This window comes from Balaenoptera musculus, chromosome 15, assembly GCF_009873245.2.
Source record: "Balaenoptera musculus isolate JJ_BM4_2016_0621 chromosome 15, mBalMus1.pri.v3, whole genome shotgun sequence".
In the NCBI taxonomy this organism is placed as follows: Eukaryota; Metazoa; Chordata; class Mammalia; order Artiodactyla; family Balaenopteridae; genus Balaenoptera; species Balaenoptera musculus.
Genome location: NC_045799.1, coordinates 64078649 through 64100795, shown reverse-complemented (window position 1 = coordinate 64100795; position 22147 = coordinate 64078649). Strand labels below are relative to the sequence as shown.

Genomic DNA, 22147 nt, shown 5'->3' with positions numbered 1-22147 from the left:
ATTTTTTAATTTTTTTTTGTTTTTGGCGGTCCTTTGAAAGTCTCGCGATAGCCCGACCGCTTCCCATAATTCCGTGCACTCGCCCCTCCCAACTTCTTTCCGCCATCTTTCCGTGCCGGTGAGTATCTCTCTTTGAACGATCTAGTATCATCCGTCGGCTATCGGTGCCATCCGGTGGTCTAGGACTCGGCTTCGGTGCCCTGCGAGGATGCCGGAGACCTCCTGGGCCGGGGATACTATCCTTGCGGTGGTCTGGGCAGGCGGAGGCGGAGTCCTGCCCGGCCGCCCCATGCTCTGCAGTCTGGGGAGCCCGGCCTCGGGGGCGCAGGCCGCAGCCCTGGCGGGACCCGGCGCTTTCGACCGTCAGGGAGCAGTCCCGACTCTTTCGGCGGCGCCAGGACCTCCCATTAGTGGTCGAGGCAGCTCCTTGGCTCCGAGAAGCATCGGGGAGCCGTAGCCTTGGTGGGCCGTGCAGCTTCCCATTACTTAGGCCGCGCCGGGAGCTTGGGAGACAGAGGACCCTCAGGAGGGAAAACTGGATCCTGCCTGGGGTGGCGGTTTGCTGGGAACGAACTTGGGTCGTCTGGGCTCCAGGGTTTCCCCTCAGACACTTTGTTGAGCTTGCGGAAGCAGGTTGGATCCCTACTGTTGTCGTTTGAGGCATGCCTCTATCCTTAGCTTTCAAAACGATTAAAGTTCGTGCCCATTGTGATAGAGTCCATTCTGGTGCATGTAAAATGTTTCTGCTTACCGGTGTGCTACGATTGCTGTTGGGCATAATTTTAGATGGCACGAGGACGGACGTTTCATTTTAATAGTTAGGTATTAGGTGAGAGTTGAGTAGTATCTTTTGGGTGTTAGAACAAGGCTGACACTGAGTCAGTTGGTTTGAAGGACAATGTTAATAAATAGTACAGATGCTGCTGGATTCCAGAAGTTTGGAAAATATTGCTGGTGATTATCAGCTCCCGTTCTGAATAACTGACCTACCATGGCTGGTATTTTCATTTGATTAGTAGTCGACATATTCCTCTAGGTATCCTGCGGAACTAGCCTGCTTAGAAATGGGGAAACTTCCTCATGATAGAGGCAGAAAGGAAAGGGTGTGTTCGCAGTGGAATGATTGGGTGCCTTTTAATGACAATGCCAATAAAACCCCTGTTTTGTTTTCCCTGAACAGCCATAATGGTGCGCATGAATGTCCTGGCTGATGCTCTCAAGAGTATCAACAATGCCGAAAAGAGAGGCAAACGCCAGGTTCTTATTAGGCCGTGCTCCAAAGTCATCGTCAGGTTTCTCACTGTGATGATGAAGCATGGTAAGTGTCTTGCTGTTTATTATGTTTTGAAGTAAACGTGTTACAGAATGGGTCCTGTAGAAGTGAACTGTTGGAGTGATGTGGGAAGATGGGGGAACAAGGTGGCAGTCATACATGGGAACTAATGCAATTGATTGGGGCTAACGGGTAGTGGACAGGGTAGTTCTGGACAAATGATGCTGTTCAAGAAATACTGAGTAGCGTAGAACTGTTGAAAGGAGGAGGAAGTTTGGCAGCTAAAATGGCCTTTCTTTGTGTAACATTGCAGCTGCAACATGTCACTGAAAGGGCCCTGAACCTAAGAGCTCCTTGGGATGGAAAGGAGGATTGTTTTGTCTTGGGCACGAGGTAGCCTTTGGGAGTGGGAAGCCGTGAAAAGGCAAGGAGGAAATAATCGCCTTTTTAAAATTTCAGGGTGGATTGTTTTGGGTGTTGCCCCCTAAATTTTAAAAATTATTTTTAATACAGTCACTTGTGTTCTATAGGTTACATTGGCGAATTTGAAATCATCGATGATCACAGGGCTGGGAAAATTGTTGTGAACCTCACAGGCAGGCTAAATAAGGTAAGAATTGATTATCTTCCACGTTCAGAACCCTCAGAATGGTCTGACAAGGTGGGCCATGTTATAATTGCTCTTGTAGAATCAGATAATGTGCTTGCTTTAGGTTAAAAAGATTAGGGATTGATTAAAATCGTTAATTTTTATATATGACCTTTTACTTCGTTTGTTCTCCAGGTAGAATTGTGAGTTAACCTAGTGTTTGTGGAGTAGAAGGTATCTGAAGGGAGATGCTGGAGGGTTGGGTGAAAATGAACAACTGATGATACTGGTGTTTGAATCTTGGGTGGCTCAAGACCACTAGTCCTGACAGTGTAAATAACTTTTGGTCCTTCGTCTCGCTTGGTGATCGTTGGGTATTTTGAACACAGAGTATGGGATTCTCTAACTATTAATATTTCTGTTTTTGCTGACATAGGCTGAATGTATGTCTTTGAGGTCTCTTCTCCCTATAGGCATAATCTACTGAATCTATTTGATTCTTTTGACTTGTGGTTTAACTGATTCCATGTATTTTGGGGACAGGTATCTGTCTGTAAGCAAGTTGGGGGTCTCTAAGCTGCTACCGTGCTTTCTGTGTTCAGGTTTGTAGCTTTCATATTTGCAAGGGGTCCAACAGAGTGGGGCACACGGGCCAAGAAAGTGAGTGGTTAGTGACAGGGGCCAGATTTATTGATAAGGTTATTTCCTGGACCAACAATTCCTATTTTACAAAGGTGGTTCCTTATATAGTGAATTTGCTTCTTGTGTGGATACTTAGTGTCAGATGAAAACTACTGGATTTGAAGCCTTTGAAGAATTTTTGAAGGGAATTTTGGGCCTATGTCTTGTTTTGTTCTATTGTAGCCATTAGACTCCAATCCCACGGAAGGATTTGGATTCACTTCTTTTTCACTCTGACCTTCACAATGTTCTTGAAGTAGAAGAGGACGTGTCTTTTTTCCCCCTATTTTTAGGAGTTAGGAAGCTGAGAGCTGAGTCCTGCTCAAGGTCTCAGTAAACTGTGGAAGAGCTGGTTCCAGTATATAGTTTAAAGCTGTCCTGCAGCAGCTTTCGTTGGTGTTAAGAAAGCAAAACCAAAAAAACTTAGTTGGAGAAGTGCCCTGTACCACATTTCTCTTGAACTACACATAATAGCTTGAGAAATAAGTTTGAACAGAGTATTTCCCAAATGGAACTCATTTGTGGCATCCTTGTTCTGTGGTTTACTAGTTTAGAAAATCCTGGCTAACAGGTAGTTGAAATCTAGGCCCTGCCACACTTAACTGTTTGAATTAGTTTTTGGTTTCTCTCAGTTGCAGTTTTCTTACTTTATAAGACATTCTTGCCTCAGTTTCCTTCATGCAAGAGATAGATGTACCTTATTGTGGAAATGTAATGCAGCTGGGAAGTAAGGTAGTGTTTAAAGATTATAGATTAAGAAAATTCTTGCCTTGATTGTATCCTCTTAAGATTCATCTGCTTTGGGAGCGGATGTGCTGGAGTTCTGCTAGCTGAATGGAAGGGATTTTTGCTGCTGGAATAAAGCAAGCCTGGGTGTGGTAGTGTAGAGGCCTTAGAAAGGTCTTTCACTGTAGCTTGCTTGGGTTTTCCCTATTCCTATCCCTGTATTGCTTCCATCCAGTGTGGGATTGCCCTTGACAGTCAAGTGACATTTGTAGCTGATAAGGTGATGTTATAAAAAGGAGAACCTGAGTGGGCTTCCTGCCGTGGGGCAGTTGGGCATGACGGGTCCATTTTCAGTTTCTGTGGGTTCAGATCTGTCTAGGGAAGTGTACCAGCTCCAGAGACTTCACTAAGTTCTAATCTCATAGCCTTTTTTAGTTTACAGTTAAGCATCTTGGAATCTTGAATGATTCTTATGTGGATGTGCACACACAACTTTCTGTCTGCTCTCTTAGCCCTCTAAAGGTACTAATCCTGAGTGTTCTCACATGATCATTTCTTGTGTGTAAACAGCAGGAGGCTTCCTGCTTTGATTTTTTTTTTTTTTAAAGTGCGCTAGTGATTTGTAGAGTTGGTGGTATGAGCAGGGGGCGGGGTCACATTTAGCTCTAATTAACTAAAGAGCCTTTTAGTCCCCTCATTTTCCACCCAGTTGGATCTAGTCATAGACCTTGTGTGAACCCACGGATAGATTCATGCAGCCTGTTGGTGGATATTTGAAATTTTATTGTTTTATGGTTTAGGTATGATTGATCGTAGTGCCTTGGCTCTTAGCTCTCACTGTGGAGGATAGTTGTTGCTGTGACATCTCTCCCCACCCAACGCTGGCTGTTGTAGCATGCAGGTGGGATACCTCTTTACCTCTTTCTGCCTTCTATATATTTTGCTAGGTTAGTAGGGCTTGACTATAATTTATTTGTCGAAGACTTGAGTTCCTTAAAATCTGGTCATTTGTGCTGAGACAGCTCTGCGGGCCATAGGAATGCCCACTGGTGTTGTCTTGTGTTCTGCCTCTTCTGTTGACTTTTTCAATAGTTTGCTTTTTCTTCCTAAGTAGGCATAGTCTTAATTAAGTGTGTTTTTCAAATGGCATTTATATCAAAGATTGTACAAAATAGTTACCCATTAAATGTTGAGTTGGTTGGTTTATATGACTGTTCAGTTATAAATGCATTTTAGTGTTACTCTTTTTCTGTTATTGGTGAAGTGTGAACAGCGTTTTCTCTTATGTTTTTACAGTGTGGAGTGATCAGCCCCAGGTTTGATGTGCAACTCAAAGATCTAGAAAAATGGCAGAATAACCTGCTCCCATCCCGTCAGTTTGGGTGAGTCGATTTTCCGTATTTAAAAGTTAATGCTGTGGATCCCTGTGATGCAGTTTGACTTGAGCTTTTTTTTTTTTTTTTTTTAACTTAATAGCAGTAGCAGTTGTCTCCGTTTCCATCCTTGACTCAAGGATTAGCTCCTGTGTTGCCATACGTCATGTGTTAGGCTCTAGTTTCTGAGAGGCGTGGGAGAGCTGAGGCTGGCTGAGAGACGGCAGAATTGTGTGCCCTGTAATGTCTGCTCTTTTGGCTCAGTGCATATAGTTCATATATGTTCACTGTGAATCCCCTCCTATGGCCAGAATGACTTCTCAACCATTGGCCTCTGGGGAAACTCGATTTGAAAATCTTCCTCCTCGGTAAGAGACTTGAGTTCACATCCTGGTTTTTCTGCTTTAAATCTGTGAGGCCTTGGGCAAGTCATAGCCTTGATTTCTTTATCTTAAAAATGGTAGTAGTTCTCTTGCAAGTTATAGTATCACCTGATTTAGTTCTGGTAAAGCACTTTAAGATCTGACACAGTAAGTGCTTATCTGTTTGTGGTTAAGAACTTAAACCCACAGTCATGTTTGGTGATGCTGAATTTACTCCCACTTTGTGGTTGCCGTATAACAGGTATAGTGTTATGAGCGAGTCATTTCTGATTGTAGTTATGATACTAATTTTCATGCCTCCCAGTTGGCGTACCTTCTGTGTCTTACGTTGATCCCCATAGTAACCCATGAGGTAGCCAGGCCAGGTGGGGCGCCCTTTGTCCAAATAACTCTGTGTACAGTAGCTTGCCTGTGATCGTACACACAGTAAGTGGCAGAAACAATTCAGTCAGTACTTTAATGCTTTAGACTGCACGTCTCCTTGAGAGCAGAAAGTGACATTTTGAAGTTAAAGGAGTTCCAGTCTTTGCTTTTAGGTAACATTGCTTCTCGTTGTTAGCTGAGGCCAGGGCTGTATGTGTATAGCTGATATCTCTGGGTTTGGGTCTTTGGTTCTAGGAACCGTGCCTGTGTACTGCCAGCCTGTGGAGGCAGCATTAGTCTGTGTGTCTATTATGGGAAGGCATCTTAAGCATTGATAAATGTTGGAGTTTTTCTGTACCAGAAAGTAGCTCTGTGTTGAACATTCTTAGGAAAAACTTACCAGCTTTTTTTTTTTTTTTTTAAACTTTCCATAGTTTCATTGTACTGACAACCTCAGCTGGCATCATGGACCATGAAGAAGCAAGACGAAAACACACAGGAGGGAAAATCCTTGGATTCTTTTTCTAGGGATGTAATACATAACGTGCAAATAAAATGCCTCAGAGGACTCTGGTGCTTCCCTCAGTCGTTTTGAACTTTGTACAGCAGAGTAGCAAGAGCGTCTGCGGGAGTGTACAGCCTTTGTGTTAATTGGTGAATGCTGTTTCCTTGACGTAGAAGAAAGTTTTGACTTGGGATAACTTTGGCCATCACCCTTGTGGCTCACCAGAGGAGGGTGTGTCTGGCCCTGGATGGTTGACTGTGGGTTGGGGTCCAGGTGGTGAAGCTGTCCCTTTCTGGAGTCTTACATTAGCCCTGGAAGGAGTGGTGCCTTTCCTATTTTTAGCTTGACAGAATACACATTTCAAGCCCTAAAAATATGGTATGGTTGTAGTTGATGATGTAAGTGCTCATAAGGAAACTGATAACTAGAGCCCCACAGCTCACTAAGACTCATCTCGAAGTAAATTTGGATGGCATTTCAGGGACATTTTAGCAATATGGTTATAAAATGTCATTTTTCCAAAAAATGGAACATCTTTTAGAAACTAGTTGTACTGTAAACCTGTCACCAAGTATATTCTGGAATTGGGGAGAATTAGTTTACTGGACCACTTGACCTGGGAAATGCTTGTAAAGAGCTCAGACACCAAAGAGAGGGCAGGGGTGGCTTCTGTGAAACAGACCACGGTTCCATTCTCCCTTTCTAAGAGTAGTGCTGTCCAGTACAGATGTAACAAGAGCCACATGTGTAGTTAAACCGTAGAGTAGCCATGTTAAGACAAGTAAGAGAAACAGCTGGGATTGATTTTTTTTTTAATAACATTTTGTGTTCTAAAGTTAAAATTTCAGCACATAATTGATGTGAAAAATGAATGGGATTTTACTCTTCATGATGTCTTTGAAATGATGAACACGGTACGTTTTTTTACACCTAAAGCACATCTTAACTGGGACTAGCCTCTTTTAATAGCCACATGTGGCTGGTGTTCCGTATTGGACAGCACAGTCTAGACTTTTGGTTCTTGGTGGGTCTGGCCAAGGAGAAAGGACACTTGGAAGAGATCCTGGGTATGTTATGTTATTGAGCACCTAGCCAGCTGTATTTTCCTGCATAGGAGTAGGATGAATGGGGCAGCTCAGCCTTACAAAAAAGGACAGCAGCTACTTTTCCTCAATTGTCTGCTGGTCAAGTGGGCCAAAGTTAAAAAGGCTGTCAAGTTGTAGGCCTTATTACAAGATGTCCAATAGACCTAAAAGGTGTTAGATGCCTAAACCTGTTTGATGTATAGGTTTGATTTTTTTCTTTTCAGAAAAGGATAAGTTTCACAGTTCTCCGTTGGGATTGTTTTGATAACTTTCCTATAGGGCTGTTTTTTGACTTTCTTGTGGGTCAAGCAGTTCTCGGTAAAAATCCTCGCCGACCTGGCATAAGGTGAATTCTGGCAAGTGACAACTTCTTCGAGCTTCCTGTTGGGTAAACAGGGACAACTTAACCTCATGGGGTTGCTAACAGGGACTGGTGCATGGCTTGTATTCAGTAACTTAGTAACTTCCTGAAAGGAGGGCCTACTGTAAGATGTGGGAAACAGGAGTACCTAGACAGGCCCTAGAGGTGTGGCTGGTAACCACATGTGGTAGGCCTCACTTGCTAAGATGTGAGAGGAAAAGTTGAGAGGCATGTCTGGGTTTGGGGCCTCTGATGTTTGGAGGGCCATGAGTAAGTAACATGGGTTTGGGGGGCTCAGTACACCAGGATTGAGGTCTGCTTTTCCACCTAATAACCTTGATTCCCTCATCTGTATATTGGGGATAATCGAAAAAACCTACCTCAGTTGAGGGAAAGATGAGGTTATATAAAATAGCACTTGACAGTCATTTTACAGCTGTATTTGTCAGACACTGAAGTGAAGTGTGTCTAGAAGACCGAAGAGCTGATGGTTGATTGGTTCTCTTAATGCCAAGGTTGTAAGCTCTAGGTGGATGGAGGCCATGTTTTGTTTACTGTTGTCTGGTCTGTAGCCTGATACCTGGCACATAGGGGATGCCTCAGTAAGTACACGTTGATTGAATATCATACTGGGCATTGACTTCAAATGCTAAAGTGAGGACAAGAAAATGGCCCTATTTGCCATTAGTAGGGATCCTTTGTCCTTTAAAATGAACAAGGGTGGGAAAAATCTGGATAAGGAAAATTGGGTGACCTGTTGATGAATGTAACAGCACATGAGTGAGGAAGCAGGTGGCCTTAGTCTTTGTTTCTGAGACCCAGTAAGAGTTGTAACATGACCGGGGGCTGGTTGGCTGGGGCTAGACCCCTGGGTTTGAGGCTCTGGAGATAGTTTAGGTTCCTGCTGGCATAATGACTTGGCTCAGAGTTGTACTTTGCTGTGGTGTGAACTCAGCTTTTCCTCCTAACGTGCTACTGTTGCCAGCAGGCAGAGATCTGGGGTTTGGAGTGGGACAGCCCACCAGATGCACTGAGTCAGTGTTAAAGGGGGCCCCAGCACCTACCCAGACCCTGGAAGTCAAGACCGCTGCCAGGAACATCCTCCATGTTTTAGCAGCTCGTCTGTGTCCACGCCAGTGTGTGCCGTGTCCTCATTTAGAAGCTGTTGTGCCTTGCCTCTGGGTAACTTGGGTAGATAGAATTCTGAGTACTCAGTTCTCTGGGCAAGCCAGAGTTATTACAGTCTTCCTTGGTCAGGTCAGCATCTGAGATTACTTTTTCCTTCTCCCCAGGCTAGGAAGTTTACTTTCCACTACTGACCCCGAAGAAAGCAAGCTCTGGGAGACCGGAAGTCTGATTCTTACTTGGCTTTCCAGTCTAATTCATTGCTTCCCAAAACAGCTGACAATACCAGTTGTTTCATCTTTAATACAGATATAATCTAATCCTAAACTCTAAATCACCCCCACATATGTGCCCCACCTCTGAGCCCTGGCTTATGGCTCACCCCACCTGGAATGCCTTCTCCTCTTCCCCAGAGGTGTTCCCAAGATCCAGCTTAAAGGTCACTTCCATCGTAAATCTTCCTCCAAAAGGAACATGTGTTGTTATACTCTTATCTTTTCTCTCCTAAAGATATAAGTGCCTTAATAAGGCTAATAGTAGTTTTTAGTGTTTGTTAAATGTCTACTACTATATGCCAGGCATGGAACTAAGAGCTTTACGTGTATCATCTCATTTCATCTTAATTCTGCATGATGGCTACTGTTGCTGGCTCCAGTTTTTCAGGTGAAAAAAATGAAGCACAGAGCTGTGACACCATTTATTGAAGATGCTAGGGAGTAGCAAAGTCAGGATTTCAATGCTTTACCAGTCTAACTTTCCAGGCCCTTATGTTCTGTCATACATTCTCCTTATCTTCAGTGTGTAACTAAATTTATTATATGTTTACTATATCCAGGCACTTGGGGTACCCAGGGTGTGCCAACATATAGTCCATGTTCCACAGCAGGAACCCTGTTATCTCTGTCCCCAGCATCTAGCCTATCAAAGATGTCAGCATGTTTAAAAAAGTCATTTCTGACTCTCTGGGCCATGGGATTGTTTTTCAAAGTGTAATCCCATCCAGTGCCTGTGTTATAGTGTTGAGTCCACAGAATTCCATGGTCCCAAAAATCAGTCTCAGGGAAGCATGGGAGTAGAGTGGGATATGGGCAGGATTCAGTTCAAGGTCACTGTCCTGGCACCCAGGTTCCCAGTTTTATGTTTTAAGTAATCTAATGGGCAATGAAAGTGCTGCAGACCACACAGAAAATAAGGTAAGGGAGGCAGTAAAGAAAGATACAGTTAATAGAATGGATCACATGCTTTGTGATCTTGGGCCAGTTGCCTTTCCTTCATGTGCATCAGTTTCTTCATCTTTAATGTAGGGATAATGGTACTACTCTCTGTGGTGGTCATGAAGATTAAATATAATGCTTGTAAAGTGCTGGAATGGTAATTAGAGCTGTTGGCAAAATATTCAGGTTCTCCACCTGCCAGGCACATGTACTTTCCATGTGATTAATTCTGGTCAATGAATGAGCTGTGAGCAGAAGTGATGTGTGTTACTTCCAGGCTGGAGCATCTAGTGGCTGGTGGGAGAACTCCCGTGCGCCCTGTTTCTTTCTGCCATGGTGATGGGCAATGGGCTGCATTAGCCCAGGCCTGGAAGTGTGGGTGACAGTGCAGAGATCCAGCTATTCAGCAATGGCAGTGTAGGAAGAGCAAGAAATCACCCGTTGATGATTCTGCTTTGTTACTAGCCTCCTGATACAAGTGCTTAGAGCAATCTCTGAAATTTAGTAAGGGCTTATTAAGTTACAAAAAGGAAATGGGTGGGCTATAGAATAATAGGGTTTATCGTTCTTTGAGTGGATGTCAGGAGACCATAGGACCCTCTGTTCTCGATGTGGCTTTTTCCGTTACCCACCGCAACCCCCTCCATGCGTGCACGTGGCTCTTACCTACCCCCAACCAGCAGCCCTCTGACAGACAGTCCGTCCTTAGGTGGGGCACCTGCCTCAAACCAGGTAGAAGATACATGAGGATTTTTGAACCTGGGAGATATGAGGTTTGTGTCTTTAAAATGATGGAAATGGTAAGATAAAAACCTCCAGTGCTGCTGATTGTCATGATATCGGCCATGTGGAAGAAGACGCTTGGAGCAACAACAGAGGAATGTCCCTGAGCAGACAGATGCATCAGGTCCTCACGGTGTTTGACTGGCTTCCGGTTGTTCCTGAGATGCAGCTGCACCCTACCCTTCCCATGTTCGTATTCTGTGAGCAAGGAATAACATTCTCCACTATTTTTTTTCAAAAGTACTAGTTTGAACTAAATTTAAATTTAGTGTATTTAAAATAAATTAATAAAGCTAAAATTAAATTTACTGATTTGAACTAAATTCTAGTTACTTGCAAACTAACACAGCCCTACTTCCAGCTCTTTCGCCAATCTGCTCTGGAGCTTCTTGGGAATCAATCTTGCCATCTGTCAAATGGGGGCTGGGATATTAGTCCTACCTGCTTTTTTAAAAAATTGAAGTATAGTTGATTTACAATGTTGTGTTAGTTTCTGGTATACAGTACTACCTGCTTTATTACTCATCATTTTTCATTGCAAAAAACAGAAACCACTCTAGCTAGTTTAATTTATTACAGGATATAAGGTAACTCAGTCTCTGGAAGGGCCAGAGAATTAGTTTGGAGGCTTTCAGCCAAGGCTGGTATCTCCGTTACACCTTTGGCCCATTCCGTTCAAAAACTCAGCTCCTGAGTTCTTTGTCCCTGCTGTTTCTGGAAGCTTGAGGTTTCTATCACCCTTACTAGTATTAGTTCCACACTGACTTCATGTTATCCTCTGATGCAGCGTTTCTCAACCTTGGCACAATTGACATTTTGGGCAGGATGATTCTGTGTGTGTGTGGGGGTGGGGGTGGGGGGTGGCTGTCCTGTACATTATAGGATGTTAGCAGCATGGTTGGCCTCCCCACATTACATGCCAGTTGAGACAACCAAAAATGTCTTCTGACACTGCTAAATTCCCCTGCAGGACAAAATCACCCCAGGTTGAGAAACACCATTCTATTGGATCAAAGCTTCACACTCGACTGCAAGCAGACTGTGCCAGGGCAAGAGTTCAAAAAGAGGCCTGTGTGTCATATGTCTATGTATTTAAAAGTAATAAATCAAGCTAACAAGATGTTTAGTAAAATGTTTGTTCTCATCTCCTATCTTGACAGCTTCATAACAACAATGAAACCCCAAACAAATTTGGTTTTATATGATGAAGTTGGCAGAATGTCTAAACTGAATTATTGCATATATTCTGAGCAAGTTGATGGGACAGCAATATTTGAATGAGAAAGACATTCATAATTTATAAACTATTATATATTCCATAAAATTTATTTCTCTTGCCTTCATTTTTCATAAAATCACTAAATATGTTGTTATAATAAAGGTTTTTGCATAGTTTATGTTCTACAGGCAGTAATGATCCAAAAGACAAAAAAAAGTGTAATTAGTTTCAAAATATAAAAATTTGAATATGTTTTCATAGAAGATATAAATGAAAGTTAATGTAAAAATTAAAAAATTTTAAAGCTCAAAAGCCTCAGTGAAGTTGCTCTTCTAAAGTAGTCAAAAGTATTAAAATTACAGGGCAAAATACAGATTATATAAGTATTGAATATCAAAGGTTTAAGTCAAAGTTGTTTAAAGCTAGAAAATTTTAATTTAATATTTTGAAAACAATTTTATTAATAGTTTTATTATATACTATTTCTCTTACATGACTTTTTGCAGTTCTAGTATTCAGTGTCAATCTAGTTGCTAATATAAAGAATTGGTATTACTTTATATTTCTGTCTTTGGATAGAAGAATGGAAATTTCTATCCACATAGAAATTCTCTATCTCACATACACAAATTAGAGTGATATTAACTACTTAAATTGCAAATTGTTCTTTGGAAACGACAAGCAGGAACGTGAAGAGAAACAGAAAAATGGACGCTTAGCACTGATGGCAAGTGATGCTTGTTACGCTAGAATCTATTGCACACATGCTGCTTGAGAAGGAGAAGTTATTAAGAAGTTAATTAATTTGTCCTTTCACTTAATTATTTTCAATTCTAAAGTTCTTCGTATACTCTGACACAGTGCCTGTCTGCAACACTGGCAGAGGCCACTCCCCACAAACCTTTCTGATATTTAGATACAGTTGCCCTTTGTTTAGAGATTTTAGGGTAAGAGGTGAGGAGAGCATTCTTGGGGGCCTGAACGGTGTTATGAAATGGGATGTTTAGGATTTCAGTTCATGCTGAGCCAGTGCTAAGCATATGATCCTGAATGACAAAAGCACCCTGTGTTCCTTAATACATTTATTTTTTTATGTATTTCTGAGTTACAGGGCCAATCTTGCTAGGATGTAAGTGCACTACTGGCTGCAAGGGAGACAGGGAAAACAAGTCCTGAGCCTCCACCTTGGGGATCTTTAGACTCACAATATAGGAATTTCCCCAAACGTAGAAAGAGTGCTCAAAAGGTGCTGGGCAACCAAAATTGGTGGAATAGGGAAGTCCAGGGCTCCATTCTTTCCCCAAAACAACTAATGAGCTGGTGAAGACTGTCAGAGTCAGCTTTTGAAGAACTCTGAAATCTAGTCAAAAACTAACAACAGGGCTTCCCTGGTGGCGCGGTGGTTGAGAATCTGCCTGCCAATGCAGGGGACACGGGTTCGAGCCCTGGTCTGGGAAGATCCCACATGCCGCGGAGCAACTAAGCCCGTGAGCCACAATTACTGAGCCTGCGTGTCTGGAGCCTGTGCTCCGCAACAAGAGAGGCCGCGACAGTGAGAGGCCCGCGCACCGCGATGAAGAGTGGCCCCCGCTTGCCGCAACTGGAGAAAGCCCTCGCACAGAAACGAAGACCCAACACAGCCATAAAAATAAATAAATTAATTAATTAAAAAAAACAAACAAACAAAAAAAACTAACAACAACCAAGGGAAAACCTGGTGAAGAGAGAAACTGCTTCTTTATGGTGAGAGGGTGCAGTGGCATTTCAGATTGCCCACCCACCATCCCCCACGCTCCACGGCCATGAGGATGGTGACCCAGACTTCTCGTGCTGGTTGCGAGTGCCAGAAGGGAAACTATTCTCGAATAACTGTGGTGGTGGGGTCAGCCTGCCTGGTGGCTCCCTCAGGACAGGTGGAAAGTCTTCCTGTTTCCTCACTCAGGGCATTCCTGGGGCTGGGGTGACAGGTGGCTTTTGCTGAAAGCATTTAAAGGCACAGACAGGTACTGGCCTCAGCACCCTGCAACAATACTTGGGACAGGTAATAGATCAAGAAGCCTGAGAAAGGAGAGGCTGGGAAAGAGACATGTGTGGGAATAGGGCTTTTCAAAGCTTCCATGTGTGCCTGGGACTCGAGAAAGCCATGTGCTGGCTTAGAGTGAGACACACAGTCAGAGAAGGCCTGAGAAGACTCTGGGCTTTCATCTCTTGCTGGCCTTCAGGCTCTGTGCAAGCAGGAAGTGAAGCTAAGGCAGGGTTGCAAGTAGCCTCTACTAAGTGTTCAAGGCGTGCCCTGACACAGATCCAGTTGGCAAAGACTAAGAGGGTATTTTTTCTTTCCTCTAAAAGAAGAATTCTTTATTTCTTTTGTTGGCTCCAGACATTTAAGGTAACTCTGCCAAAATAGCAGTTGTCCGATAAGCTAAAGGAACACAGAATTCAGTGGCAAAGACTACAGACCTTACAAAAATACAGAAGTCACTAAGTAAGCAAACAACAGCAACCTACAATAGGCAGAGGAAGGAAAATCTGACTTCCGGAGTTGCCACATATTCAAAATATCCAGTATTCAACAACCAAAAATCACAAGCCATGCAAGTAACAAGAAATTATGGCCATTCACAGGAAAAAATTAATTAATAGAAACTGTCCATGAGGCAGCTGTATTTCCTCACTAAAAATAAAGCCCTGTTTTGGGGCCGTGAGGATGGGATGTGTTTAGAATAAATGTATACATGTGTGGTGACACTGAGGAACCACTGCGTGATGTGTTCTCTTGCTGTTTGGATGGGGTTGCGTGTCTGTATCCTCTTAGAAAAGTACACAGTGTGCCAAGGGAGAAAGGGGGAGAGCTCCCAGGAGCACGTGGTTCCAGCCAAGGAGATGGTGGTGTGGGTGGGTGCGTAGGTGCCCAGGGAGAGGCGGTCCACACCCAGCTGTGTTTCCAGCGTGATTGCTCCCAAACCAGAGAGAAGATGTAAAGTCCCTGCTTCCCGAGGCGTCCAAAGGACAGGGGCTTTGTAGAGTGTAACCCAGATGCTGTGTGAATGGGAATGTAGGGGAGGGTGGGGCCTTGACAATGAACTTGACGGTAGAATGGACTGTGGGGATATAGCTTAGCCTTCTTACCTTTGAGCTTCATTTATCTCATTTGTGAAAACAGATGATGATGATGATAATGATGACGGCCATACTTGGACTGTGCATTCTGTGTTCCAGACACTTCATATAAGAACTCATTTAGTTTTCATATTAATATTACAAGGTGGTGCATTTTACAGATGAGGAAGCTGAGGCGTAGGGAAGTTAGGTCACTTGGTCGTACAGCTAGTATTTGGAGAAAGCAGATTCAGATCTGGCCTCTGTCTTAAGCACTGCCCTGGCTTCATGGGCTTATCATGAGGATTAAATGGGTGAACACATTAAGAGCTTAGTCTGGTGCCTGGCACAGGATAAGTGTTCAGAAAATCGTAACAGCTGTTGTTATCAGTATCAGAATCCAAACATACAAGTGGGGGCTTTCTCCAACTCTCTCATGTCAGATGTGCTTATGTGTGTAAACAGCCATGTTTAAAAGGGGAGTGGGGAACATCGTTTTGCAACTACCTATTAAACTGGTGGATCTTTACTTAGAACAAATTACAAACACCTTTGTGCTGCCTGGAAGGTAAAATTTGCTCAAGCCTTCCCTGGTTTTACCCCAGCTTGGGCCCACTCGGCTGGGTGAGCTGACCCCACCATCTGTCCCTCAGCCCCTGTGCTTCTTCCCTACCAGGTACTGACCTCGCATTTGTCTAACTTGCTGGTCATGAGCCAGTCTCTCCCGTTAGACCTCAAAGGATCTGAGAGGTTCACAGGAGAACACTCAGGATGTGGCTGGTCCTCTGGGTGATTCTGAGGGGCCCCAGTGTAGGCCCTGAGAAAATGTGGGCAGCCCCATCCCCAGTCCATTCTGGTGGTCTGTTTGATACAGCAAAATCCAGATGTCAGAGAATTTGATTTTCTTTGTTTCTTTCCCGTGAAATAGAATGTGGATCTGGTGTATGGGGAAGAATCTAGTGATTCATATTTTCTGCTTATTTGGCTCCTGGCTGAATGGGAATTTGCATTACTTAATGTCTGACTTTTTTCTGGGGAACCAGAATAAGTTTCCTATTCAATTATTAAGCAAGTTTCACAGCCAAATAATCCTCTTAGTTTTACAAGTGGGATATTCCTTGGTGGAGGGTGTCTGAGTAGTTGATCCCTCTCATGTCCTCCATTTCCACTATCCTCGTCTGTGCAAGAAGTTAAACTACCTCATTCATGGATTAGGAGCTTCTAAGAGGCAGTTTGGGAGACTTTGACCTTGGAAGCTGGGAGTGAATTCTTAATATTCACCAGTTGTGGGGTAAGAGTTTGTGTCTCCTCTTTGTTCTTCAATCCATCAGCTTTGGACATGCTCACACAGGCCACATCCGTTGGGCTGGAGTCATTGGAGACAAAATATGAAGGGAACAGAACAGTGTGTAGTGTCCAGTGTGCTCTGCCCTCGGCTGATCTGGGAAAAAAACCAAAAAACTCTGCTGCCCTTGAGGTGAGCTTAAACCAGGCTTGTAGCTGGGCCATGTCTGGGAAGCCCACAGATTAGTTTCAATTAAGTTTCTTTCCAGTTGGTCCCATTTGTCCCATCAGACTGTAGGCTTCTTGAGGGCAACTCAGCCACGATTCCTCTTTCCCTTCCTTTCTCCTCCTGTGCCATCATGTGTACAGCACAATGATTTTTTACAAAAATTTGTTGAAGTATAGTTGATTTACAGTATTGTGTTTTATTTCTGCTGTACAGCAAAGTGACTCAGTTATAATATATATATTCTTTTTCATATCCTTTTCCATTATGGTTTATCACAGGATATTGAATACAGTTCCCTGTGCAGTAGGGACCTTGTTGTTTATCCATCCTGTATATACTAGTTTGCATCTGCTAGTCCCAAACTCCCAATCCATCCCTCCCCCACCCCCCCCTTCCCCTTGGCAACCACCAGTCTGTTCTCTATATGTGTGAGTCTGTTTTTGTTTCGTAGTTAAGTTCATTTGTGTTGTATTTTAGATTCCACATATAAGTGATATCATATGGTATTTGTCTTTCTCTTTCTGACTTACTTCACTTAGTATGATAATCTCTAGGTCCATCCATATTGCTGCAAATGGCATTATTTCATTTTTTTTAATGGCTGAGTACTATTCCATTGTATATGTGTGTCTATATATATGTATTTCAATTCCCTGATGATTGGTAACGTTGAGCACTTTTTCATGTACCTGTTGGCCATTTGTATATCTTTGGAAAAATGTCTGTTTAGATCCTTTGCCCATTTTTTAATCAGACTTTTTTTTAACATCTTTATTGGAGTATAATTGCTTTACAATGCTGTGTTAGTTTCTGCTGTGTAACAAAGTGAATCAGCTATACATATACATATATCCCCATATCCCCTCCTTCTTGCGTCTCCCTCCCACCCTCCCTATCCCACCCCTCTAGGTGGTCACAGAGCACCGAGCTGACCTCCCTGTGCTATGCAGCTGCTTCCCACTAGCTATCTGTTTTACATTTGGTAGTGTATATATGTCCATGCCATTCTCTCACTTCGTCCCAGCTTACCCTTCTCCCTCCCTGCGTCCTCAAGTCCATTCTCTACGTCTGCGTCTTTATTCCTGTCCTGCCCCTAGGTTCTTCAGAACCATTTTTTTTTTTTTTTTAGATTCCATATATATGTGTTAGCATATGGTATTTGTTTTTCTCTTTCTGACTTACTTCACTCTGTATGACAGACTCTAGGTCCATCCACCTCACTACAAATAACTCAATTTCGTTTCTTTTTATGGTTGAGTAATATTCCATTGTATATATGTGCCACATCTTCTTTATCCATTCATCTGTTGATGGACACTTAGGTTGCTTCCATGTCCTGGCTGTTGTAAATAGTGCTGCAGTGAACACTGTGGTACATGACTCTTTTTGAATTATGGTTTTCTCAGGGTATATGCCCAGTAGTGGGATTGCTGGGTCGTATGGTAGTTCTATTTTTAGTTTTTTAAGGAACCTCCATACTGTTCTCCATAGTGGCTGTATCAATTTACATTCCCACCAACAGTGCAAGAGGGTTCCCTTTTCTCCACACCCTTTCCAGCATTTATTGTTTGTAGATTTTTTGATGATGGCCATTCTCACTGGTGTGAGGTGATACCTCATGGTAGTTTTGATTTGCATTTCTCTAATGATCAGTGATGTTGAGCATCCTTTCATGTGTTTGTTGGCCATCTGTATATCTTCTTTGGAGAAATGTCTGTTTAGGTCTTCTGCTCATTTTTGGATTGGGTTGTTTGTTTTTTGGATATTGAGCTTCATGAGCTGCTTGTGTATTTTGGAGATTAATCCTTTGTCAGTTGCTTCATTTGCAAATATTTTCTCCCATTCTGAGGGTTGTCTTTTGGTCTTGTTTATAGTTTTCTTTGCTGTGCAAAAAGCTTTTAAGTTTCATTAGGTCCCATTCGTTTATTTTTGGTTTTTTTCCCCTTTCTCTAGGAGGTGGGTCAAAAAGGATCTTGCTGAGATTTATGTCAAAGAGTGTTCTTCCTATGTTTTCCTCTAAGAGTTTTATAGTGTGTGACCTTACATTTAGGTCTTTAATCCATTTTGAGTTTATTTTTGTGTATGGTGTTAGGGAGTGTTCTTCTTTTACCAGATTTTTTTTTTTTTATTGCTCTTGAGTTGTATGAATTCCTTATATATCTTAGGAATATATCATATAGGTGGTTTTCAAAGATTTTCTCCCATTCTGTAGATTGCCTTTTCATTTTGTTGATTGTTTCTTTTGCTGTGCAGAAGCGTTTTAGTTTGATGTAGTTCCACTTGTTTCTTTTTGCTTTTGTTGCCTGAGCTTTGATGTCATATCCAAAAAAATCATTGCCAAGACCAATGTCAAGGAGTTTTTCACGTATGTTTTCTTCTAGGAGTTTTACCGTTTCAGGTCATACATTTAAGTCTTTAATCCATTTCAAATTAATTTTTGTGAGTGGTGTAAAATAGGGACTTAATTGTATTCTTCTGCATGTGGCTATCCAGTTTTCCCAAAACCGTTTATTGCGGAGACTATTTTTTCCCATTTTGTGTTCTTGGTGCTGTTGTCAAAGATTAGTTGACCATATATGTGGACTCTCTGTTCTGTTCCATTGGTCTATATGTTTGTTTTTGTGCCAGTACCATACTGTTTTGATTACTATAGCATTGTAATAGAGTTTGAAATTAAGAAGTGTGATACCTCCAGCTTTGATCTTCTGTCTCAAGATTGCTTTGGCTATTCAGGATCTTTTGTGTTTCCACACAAATTTTATGATTCTTATTTACTATTTCTGTGAAAAATGTCTTTGGAATTTTGATACAGATTATGTTGAATCTGTAGATTACTTTGGGTAGTTTGGACATTTTAACAATGTTAATTCTTCCAGTCCATGAACATGGAATACCTTTTCATTTATTTGTATCTTCTTCAGTGTCTTTCATCAGTGTCTTCTAGTTTTCGGCAAACCAGTCTTTCACGAGAATTCCCTGGTGATTCAGTGGTTAACACTTGGTTCTTTCACCCAGGTTCAATCCCTGGTCAGGGAACTAAGATCCCACAAGCTACTCGGTGTGGCCAAAAGAACAACAAACAAACAAAACACACAAAAAACAACCCCCCACCCCCAAAAAAAACAAACCAGAAAACCCGTCTTTAACCTCCTTGGTTAAATTTATTCCTAAGCATTTTATTGTTTTTGATGTTCTTGTCAATGGGATTACTTTCTTAATTTCTCTTTCAGATAGTTTGTTGTTAATGTATAGAATGTAACTAATTTTTGTATGTTGATTTTGTATCCTGCAACTTAACTGCATTTGTTTATTCTAACAGTTTTTGGGGGGCATCTTTAGGGTTTTCTATACATAATATTATGTTATCTGCAAACAGAGACAATTTAACTTCTTTCTTCTGATTTGGGTGACTATTTCTTTTTCTTGTCTAATTGCTCTGACTGCAACTTCCAGTACTGTGTTGAATAGGAGTGGTGAGAATACGCATCCTTGTCTTGTTCCTCATCTTAAAGGAAAAGCTGTTAGGTTTCCACCATTGAGTATAATGTTAGCTGTGGGCTTGGCATATATGGCCTTTACTATGTTGACATATATTCCTTCTAAACCCAATCTGCTGAGAGTTTTTAATCATGAAAGGATGTTGAATGTTGTCAGATGCTTTTTCTGCATCTATTGAGATGATCATATAATATTTATCCTTCATTCTGTTAATGTGGTGTGTCTCATTGATTGGCTTGCTTATGTTGAACCATCCTTATAAGCCAGGGATAAATCCCACTTGATCATGGCATGTGATCCTTATAATGTGTTGTTGAATTTGGTTTGCTTGTATTTTACTGAGGATTTTTGAATCTATGCTCATCAGGGATATTGCTGTGTAATTTTCTTTTCTTGTAGTGTCCTTGTCTGGCTTTCTTATCAGGGTAATGCTGGCCTTGTGAAATGAGTTTGGAAGTGTTCTCTCCTCTTCAATTTTTTGGAAGAGTTTGAGGAGGATTGGTGTTAATTATTCTTTAAATGTTTGGTAGAATTCACTGTTTTGTTTTTTTTTTAAATTAAAGTATAGTTGATTTATAATGTGTTAATTACTGCTGTACAGCCAAGTGATTCAGTTATATATATATATATATATACACATATACACACACACACACACACACACACACACACACACACACATTCCTTTTTTAAAATATTCTTTTCTATTATGGTTTATCATAGGATTTTTGAATATAGCTCCCTGTGCTGTTTATCCTTTCTATACATAAAAGCTTACATCTGCTAACCCCAACCTCCCACTCCATCCCTCCCCCAACTCCCTCCCCCTTGGCAACCACTAGTCTGTTCTCTATGTTCATGAGTCTGTTTCTTTTTCATAGATATGTTCATTTGTGTAATATTTTAGATTACACATATAAATGATATCATATGGTATTTGTCTTTCTCTTACTAAGTACGTTACTTACTATGATAATCTCTAGTTGCATGCATGTTGCTGAAAATGGCATTATTTCATTATTTTTATGGCTGAGTAGTATGCCATCGTATATATGTACCACATCTTCTTTATCCATTCATCTGTTGATGGACATTTAGGTTTTTCCATGTCTTGCCTATTGTGAATAGTGCTGCTGTGAACATAGAGGTGCATGTATCTTTTTGAATTATAGTTTTGTCTGGATATGTGCCCAGGAGTGGGACTGTTGGATCATATGATAAGAATTCACTATTGAGGCCAGTTCCTGGTCTTTTCTTTCTTGGGATATTTTTGATTACTGATCAATCTCCTTAATAGTTACAGATATGATCAGATTTTCTATTTCTTCATGATTCAGTCTTGGTAGGTTGTATGTTTTTTGGAATTTATCCATTTCTTCCAGGTTATGTAGTTTTTTGGCACATAAATGTTCGTAAGACTACTTTGATCCTTTATATTTCTGTGGTATCAGTTGTAATGTCTTTTCTTTCATTCCTGATTTTATTATTTGAGTCTTTTCTCCCCCACTCCTCTTTTAGGTAAAGGATTGTTAAATTTGTTTATCTTTTCAGAAAACCAACTCTTAGTTTCATTGGTCTTTTCTATTGTTTTTATAATCTCTATATCATTTACCTCTGCTCTGATCTTTTTATTTCCTTCTTTCTGCTAACTGTGGGCTTAGTTTGTTCTTCCTTTCCTAGTTTCTTGAGGTGTAAAGTTAGATTGTTTATTTAAGGTTATTCTTTTTTCTTAATGTAGGCATTTAATTAGAATTGCTTTTGCTGCATCCCATAAATTTTGATATGTTGTGTTTTCATTTTCATTTGTTTCGAGGTTTTTGTCATTTTCCTTTTGGTTTATTTGGCCCATTGATTGTTTAGGAGTATTGTTTAATTTCCAATTTCCAATTCCAATATTTGTGAATTTTCCAGCTTTCCCACTTTACTGATTTCCAGTTTCATTCCATGTGTGGTTGGAAAAGATACTTGATTTGATTTCAGCAACTTAAATTTGTTAAGACTTGTTTTGTGACCTAACATTTGATCTATCCTGGAGAATGTTTTACGTGCGCTAGAGAATAATGTGTATTCTGCTGCTGTTGGATGGAATGTTTTATAGATGTCTGCTAGGTCCATTTGGTGTGTAAAGTGTAGTTCAAGTCCAATATTTCCTTTTCATTTTCTGTCTGGATGATCTATCCATTGTTGAAAGTGGAGTATTGAAGTCCCCTACTATTATTGCATTACTGTCTATTTCTACCTTCAGATATGTTAATATTTGCTTAATATATTTAGGTGCTTTGGGACTTCCCTGGTGGCGCAGTGGTTAAGAATCTGCCTGCCAATGCGGGGGACACGGGTTCGACCCTGGTCCAGGA

General features: G+C 41.5%; 1 protein-coding gene across 3 annotated transcripts; it reads left to right on the top strand.

Annotated features, from left to right (window-relative positions):
* RPS15A (ribosomal protein S15a) lies at positions 1-5973 on the top strand. 3 transcript variants are annotated; one of them, XM_036825927.1, is made up of 5 exons: positions 1-118; positions 1181-1318; positions 1804-1883; positions 4566-4651; positions 4746-4791. In XM_036825927.1, exons 2-5 carry the CDS (start codon positions 1186-1188, stop codon positions 4774-4776), a joined length of 330 nt encoding a protein of 109 aa, XP_036681822.1. In that variant the 5' UTR covers positions 1-118; positions 1181-1185; the 3' UTR covers positions 4777-4791. The 3 variants fall into 3 exon arrangements, with proteins under 3 accessions (XP_036681822.1, XP_036681821.1, XP_036681823.1); XM_036825926.1 differs by lacking the exon at positions 4746-4791 and adding an exon at positions 5823-5973 and having other exon boundaries at positions 99-118; XM_036825928.1 differs by lacking the exons at positions 1-118; positions 4746-4791 and adding exons at positions 304-633; positions 5823-5962.
* Positions 5974-22147: the final 16174 nt, after the last annotated feature.